The sequence below is a fragment of the Thermobia domestica genome, chromosome 7 (genome assembly GCF_964235325.1).
Source record: "Thermobia domestica chromosome 7, izTheDome1.hap1.1, whole genome shotgun sequence".
NCBI lineage: Eukaryota > Metazoa > Arthropoda > Insecta > Zygentoma > Lepismatidae > Thermobia > Thermobia domestica.
The window spans coordinates 239,350,789-239,358,207 of NC_137460.1; the positions used below are offsets into that span (position 1 = coordinate 239,350,789).

Consider the following 7,419-nt stretch of genomic DNA (forward strand, 5'->3'; position numbering starts at 1 on the left):
GCTGAAGACTCAGAGGGACAATACACTCTTCAACCCGGTGGTTCGGTTAAGTTTCCAAGTTGGAACTTATCATCGAACATCGCGTTGTCTATGGTTAAACGTAGCATTAGTTAAACAATCTCAATTAGACGAGAGAATGGTCCTTGGAATAGATTTCATTCAGCGTTATACGTACGCATTGGGTTACAGTCTATTCTTATTAAGGCAATCAAAGACATCCTAAATAAAATTTTATGTTCAGTATTTGCCAAGTCGTAAGGAACAAGCAGTACTGAATTTATCACATGTTCAGTTTTATAACAAAAATGGTAACCCTAGGAGAAATAGAAATGTTAGCTCAACATCTATATCGCATACAAACACTGACGCGACTCAAAGTAGTTTACAACTCCATGATTCAATCTCTTTTTTTGAAGACGCACATTGTAATTCAAAACCCGAGAACGAATGTCCTATATTGAAAATCAATTGTATTGAGCAGCAATAATCTCGTAACTTGATCACACCTGCCGAGCGCATGCAAATACCTGCTGGGAAAATTTGTTTAGTACACGTTAAGTCATGTTATCCTATAACTGGAAATCATTATGTGGACCCGAATGATATTTTGCACCGAACTTACTCATGTTTAATACCACCTACAATGTAGAAGAAAATGGGTATGCCAAACTGCCTGTGTTTAATTTGAGTAAGCGGGCCGTGACTATACCAGATGTTCAAATCATAGGACATTTAGAGGAATGTGTTCCTACACCAGAGGAGAGTGAACACGGTTAAGGCCAGCTCACTCTCCGCTGAGAAAACTAACCGGTTAGTTACTGCCCCGGTATTAGCCATCTTTGATCCGGAAGAAGATGCTACCGGCTTGTATGTAGATAGGTGTGAATACGGAATTTGTGGAGTATTAATGCAGATTTAAAACGCAGTAAAAAGACCTATTGCTTATTATAGCCGAAAAATCTCAGACCATGAGGCTAAGTCCTTGACGATGCCAGAAAAAGAGACCATGTCACTAGTACAAGCTGTGTTGCACTGCCATGAATATCTAATAGGAGTGCCTCACTTCACTGCTTTCACGGATAGTTGTTGCCTTTGTTAGTTGAGAAAGATGAAAAATCTAAAAGGAAAATATCTCCGCTGGTTAATCAGGTTACGATCTTATAACTTTTCGATTAAAGCGATAAGAGGCAACCCCTCTAATCGTCATTCCGACTGCATGTCCAGATATCCGACGCAAACCCTAAGTGAGGAAGAAAAGGCCAATCGCGAAGGGCTGTGTATAAACATGATGAAAATTGATGCGACTGATGTAACCAAGGCACAGAAAGAACTCGAATATTTTGGTAAAATTCGCGAGTTAATAAAGTCTGATCCTACTAATAATGAGGCTCGTCTTTATGTATTAGTAGACGAGGTATTATATCGTGATTTAAAACAATGTGTTCCTCGAGGTCTGGTTCCTGAAGTACTATATGCTACACATACTTCATGTCTAGAAGGCGGACATCTTGGAGAACTCAAAGTGTTTTCTCGTGTCAATGACTATTTTATGGGCCTCGAATGGGATTTGATATCAAACAGTATACTAAGACATGTCGCGAATGTCAAGAAAGTAAAGACCCAACCACTAAACCATTAACATTGCATGAACCAATTAAACCAATAGCTCCTTTTGATACCTTAAACTTGGATGTGTTTGGCCCACTGCCCTCTTCAAATGGTTATAAGTATGTCATAACCACTGTAGATATGTTTTCAAACTATGTACTAGCCCGACCGTTGAAAACCATAGCAGCCAAGAATGTCGCAAAGTTTTTATTGGATGATATAATCTGTTATTTTGGACCACCGCGTTATTTTTTAACTGATCGTGGTTCAAAATTTGTCACAAAAATGACGCGTGAGATTACGGGTGTTCTGGGCATACATCAAAAGTTTAGTACCGCCTATCATCTTAGAACAAATTCACGAGTGGAGAGATATAATCATACGTTAGCAAACTATTTGAGTAAATATGTCTCCACCTCTCAAAAGGATTGGTTGCTATTTATTAAAACCGCTTATTATGCATATAATACGGCAAGACACGAACATCATCCTTATTCTCCATATGAATTGATGTTCGGTAGAAAAGCTGTATTAGGTATCGAACTCGAGACACCATGTCAAACTCCGTATCGAAAACTCGTGAAAAAGAATGTAAGTCGAATAAGAAAATTTGCACAAAATGCCATAATTAAGCAACAGGAAAAACCAAAGTTCAAAATTGACAAACATAGGAAGGCCCACAGTTTTACGGAAAACGATTTAGTCCTCATTAGAAATTTGGCAACTAAGCCAGAATTTTCTCCCAAGTTACTAAGGGCTCTGAAGACGTACATCCGAAAAACGTATGCGAAGCGTTGCATTTGAATGGGAAAATTGATTGATTGAGTAGGGGGTTAATGGGGACGTCAGCAACGAGGCTATATGTCCCCGTCACGATGAATTAGGTTGCGCAGGACTGCACTATTAAAAATGAAAATAATTAAAACCAACAAGACAAAAGTGCTGCTAAAAAATAATAAAAACAAACCAAAGCTAAATAAGATAAAAAAGATAACAATAACAATATATAGAAAAACAACACTAAAAACGGGAGAAAAGATAAAAATTTAGCAGCAATAAAAAAATTATACAAGCTAAAACTGCTCAGAGAACGTGAGCAACCCCAATGGCAGATACAAAGTTAAGTGCCCGGCTAACAATATCGCTATTATCCCCCAAAGCACGGGCAAGGAAACAAGGCAGTCCAAATCGTTCTCTGAGATCTGGGTATTCAGGACATTCAACAAGAATGTGCTGAATACTCAGAGGGACAATACACTCTTCACAGTACGGACGGTTCACGTGACATAATAAATAGCTATGTGTGAGATGAGAGTGTCCGATACGCAGACGCGCCAGGAGCACTTCATCTCGACGACAGGACCAAAATGACGTACGCCACTCTCCAAGTACAGGCTTAACCGCGTGTAATTTATTCTCAACGGCCTGGTCCCAATCAGCTTGCCAGTGAGAGCGCATCAAAGAATGGAAATGATTCTGAAGGTCGGAGCAAGGAAGCCTATGCTCCAGTGCAACCCCAACTAAGGCGGCATTCTTAGCAGCTGCATCAGCACGTTCGTTTCCCCGGATGCCAACATGACCAGGCACTCAGCAGACAACGACGACACAACCCTGCTGCTGCAACTGAAGGCATCTCACAAGAATGTCCTGAGTGAGAGAGTGCATACTGAAGACATTCTGTAGACTCAGAACCACGCTCTGAGAATCGGTGCAAACGAGCACACGACGTAAAGAAAGTGAAAGAGCATGGTCCAAGGCAAGCTTAAGTGCAATTAGCTCACCTGAAAACACGGAACACAGGCGATGCAAATGGAATTCAGAGCTGCCCTCGTCAGTGACAAAGGCACAGCCTACGGAATCACCAGCCTTAGAACCATCCGTATAGAACACACTAAAATCGGGGTACTGATCTAACAGTGCGGCAAACATCTGCTGGTACACCTGGGAACTAGTAGCTTGTTTCGAATGCAGAGACAAACTGGTATCATAGCGAGGTATACGAAGCAGCCATGGTGGAATAGCAAAAAACTGAACCAAAGAAAGAGAGGGCCACACGAAATCATCAGCAAGGAAACTCTCACACGCCCGGATGTACCATGGACGTGTAGAACTAAGGCGTGCAGCATAGCGCTCGTAATTCCGATCACCACGGACACGTGGTCCACAAGGGTGGTCCGGAATACAGCGCACATGCGCAGAATAATTAAGAAGGAGCCTCCTGCGACGATACGCTAGGGAAGTTTCATTGGCTTCAACGTACAGGCTTGCAACATGACTAGTACAGTAGGCGCCAGTAGCAATCCGAATACCCTGGTGGTGCACTGTATCAAGTTGGCGCAACAAGGGATCAGGAGCAGAGCCATAGGCAATACAGCCATAGTCTAACTTGGACCGAATTAGACTACAGTACAAACGAAGTAGAACAGTACGATCAGCACCCCACGTGCGGTGGGAAAGGACACGAAAGAGATTCAGAGCTCGAAGACAAGAGTATTTAAGTTTCCGTACATGTGGTGCCCACGACAAGCGACGGTCAAACACCAGACCCAAGAAACGGACTGTATCAACGAATGACAAACGGGTGCCATCGAGGTACAAGTCAGGGTCAACAACGCACGTACGCTGCCGGCAGATGTGAACACAGTGGGATTTCTCGGTGGAAAAGCGAAATCCAGTCTCATTCGACCAGCGAACGAGACGATTGTGAGTCAGTTGGAGCTGTCGAGTAATGCCGCGAAGGTGGCGGGAGCGACAGAAAATGACAAGATCGTCAACATAAAGCAGACCAGACACAGGAGCCTGGATCTGCGAAAGAACGCTGTTGACTGCGACAGCAAACAACGTGACACTAAGAACACTGCCTTGTGGAACACCATTTTCTTGTACAAAGCTCTCTGAAGAGTAGAGTCCACACGCAAATTAAAGTGTCGCTCGTGAAGAAAATTCGAAATAAAGTGGGCCATATGCCCACGAAGACCCCAGTCATATAATTGTTTTAAGATTCCGTAACGCCATGCGGTGTCATACGCCTTCTCTAAGTCGAAAAATATAGCTACAAGATGTTCGCCGTGGAGAAAGGCGTCTTGAATTTCACCCTCAAGATAAGCAAGATTGTCTGTAGTGGAGCGGAAAGGACGAAATCCACTTTGAAACTTGCTCAAAAGGGAATGCGATTCCAAATACCACACCAGGCGCTTGTTGACCATTCGCTCTAGCAGCTTACAGACACAGCTCGTGAGAGCAATGGGTCTGTAGCTCGTGGGGCTAGTTGCGGCTTTCCCTGGCTTTAAGATAGGAAGAAACAGGGCCTCACACCAAGCAGGTGGAAAAAACTCCTCAACCCAGAGTCGATTATACAGCTGCAATAATGCAAGCTGAGAATCGCGGAAGAGGTTGCGCAACATATCATAGGAAACACGGTCAAGCCCGGGAGCAGTATTGGACGATTCGCGGAGAGCAGAATCGAACTCCACGACCGTGAAAGGAGCGTTATAGTCCTCAGTGTTGGCGGTACGGAAATTGAACGGGTTTCGTTCCAGCTGAGGAAGGGAACGAGCAAAGGCTGGTGGGTAGTGATCTGACTCAGGGATAGTGGCAAAATGGTGGCCCAATATATTGGCGATCTCTGAGGGATTGGTCTCTAGAACACCATTCACGTTTAAGGCTGGAACAAGAAGGAAAGAAGCGGATTAGTTTAGGGAGCGAACCCGACGCCACACAGTTGACATAGGTGTGCGACTACTAATGGACGAAACGTAATTCTTCCAGCTTTGGCGCTTCAAGAGCTTTACCAGACGTCGAGCACGAGCACGTAGAATGCGGAACTGCTAAAGTTTGTCTTCTGTGGGATAATGATTAAAGGTGGCAAGAGCGCGCTGACGAGCCTGGATAGCCTCACGGAGTTCCGCAGACCACCATGGAACACGCCGGCGGGAAACGTCGCCACCGCATTCTGGAATGGAACCATGAGCAGCATCAAGAACAGTCTGCTCAAAAGCTTCAGCCACAACAGCGAGAGGGAGATCATCACTACCATGAAACTCACTGAGCTCACGGAATTTACGCCAGTCAGCACGCTTCAGATTGAAGCGGCGGAGAGGAAAAGGAGGAGTAACAGGGAGACCTTCAACAAACAACGGGAAGTGATCACTGCCACAAAGGTCGGGATGAACTAGCCATGTCAATGAGGTCAAGAGACCAGCACTGCACATGGAGAGGTCGATACAAGAATATGTGCCATGGGCAGTGGAGAAATGAGTAGGACTGCCATCATTAAGAATAAGCAAGCCACTTTCCTCAAGAAATTTGGTGACCTCGCGGCCACGACCGTCAGTACGGACAGAACCCCACAGACGGTGATAGACATTAAGGTCTCCTACAAGCAAGACTGGCGGCTCAAGTTGATGGAAGAGCTGAAGCAAATCGTCGGTTGTAAAGGCTTCTGAGTGAGGAACGTACAATGAACAAACTGTAAGCGGGCAGGAAAAGTGTACTCGCACCGCGACGGCTTGCAGTCGGGATACAATGTGAATTTGCTGAGAATGAACCGAATCGGAGGCACAGACTGCCACGCCGCCAGCAGCGTGGTCAGCGTCTGGCTTATCACATCTGTACATAGTGTACCCAGAAAGAAGGAAGGACTGGGTAGGCTTAAAATGGGTTTCTTGCAAGCAGACGACTGGCGAGTGGTCGGAGACTAGTTGTAGCAATTCCTCACGGTGACTACTAAAGCCATTCAGGTTCCACTGAAGAAGCGCCATACTGGAATAAATCAACATTTAAGGTGAACTTTCCCACGCGGTCCAATCACAGCCCACTTAGTATCCAACAGTTCGTCCTCCACCATGTCAGACTTCAGAGAAGCTGCAGGTGGCTTACGAACTGGAGTAGATTTCGGTCTCTTCGGAGAAAGAACCATGTCGTTTAACCTGCGGATATGCTGGCTAAGTTTCAGGCCAGCCATGTAAGGTGATCGGCGATGGGCTGGAGTACGCCGAAGACCACCACTAAAAACGAAGGAAGAAATGAAGAAAGGTACACAAAAAGAACTCATTGAAAAGAAAGAGATGATCATCAATACGGAAGAAGAAGAAAGAGATGCAGCTAGTGAAATTCAAATTGCAGAAGAAAAGGAAGAAGAATAAGAAGAACTATTAGAAATATTGGAAAGTGCAGGTAATAGAATGATAAGAGAAGAAGAGGAAGCATCCGACCGTATTGCCCAAATTAAAAAAATGGTTACAAGAAGGAGCAAAAGAAGAAAGAAAAGAATTGCTTAATCTAACGTTCCCCCAAATAATAGGAGAGACTTACAATGAGGAAGAGAAGAAGAAGACAGAAGATGATGATTTCTACGAAACTGAGCTAGAAAAATGGATTACCAATTTATTTCCTAATCCTGAAATAAAACTAGAAGTAATATATCCATCAATTATGGAAATAGTAGCAGAGGCTAATACAGAACATACAGAAATAAAAACCGATTTAGAGGAAATAGAAAAAAGAATGGACGAGATGCTGACCGTGTTTGAAGCAGAACGAAACTCAAATGTGGAAGTAGGATTGGGAAATAACAGACGTAATGATGGAAACAACAGATTTCATATAATAGAAGAACGTAGAAGACAATACAGACGATACAATATGGAGGGTACAATGTTAAGATTCCGCCTAGCCCCGTGCGTGCAGGTGAAAATCCTTTTACTGCAATTGAAACAAGTCTACGGGCTTTAATAGATTATTTCCTACGTAATGTGGACCAGCATGATTACGTAGGAATAACAATCACAAATGAGAGAAAAGGACATCGAC

The 7,419-nt window shown here is 43.9% G+C and overlaps 1 protein-coding gene across 1 annotated transcript; it reads left to right on the forward strand.

Moving 5' to 3' along the window:
- The first annotated feature begins 1,893 nt into the window (after positions 1-1,893).
- Positions 1,894-2,412, forward strand: LOC145689614 (uncharacterized). Its single transcript, XM_081763799.1, has one exon. It carries the CDS (start codon positions 1,894-1,896, stop codon positions 2,410-2,412), a length of 519 nt encoding a protein of 172 aa, XP_081619925.1.
- The last annotated feature ends 5,007 nt before the right edge of the window (positions 2,413-7,419 follow it).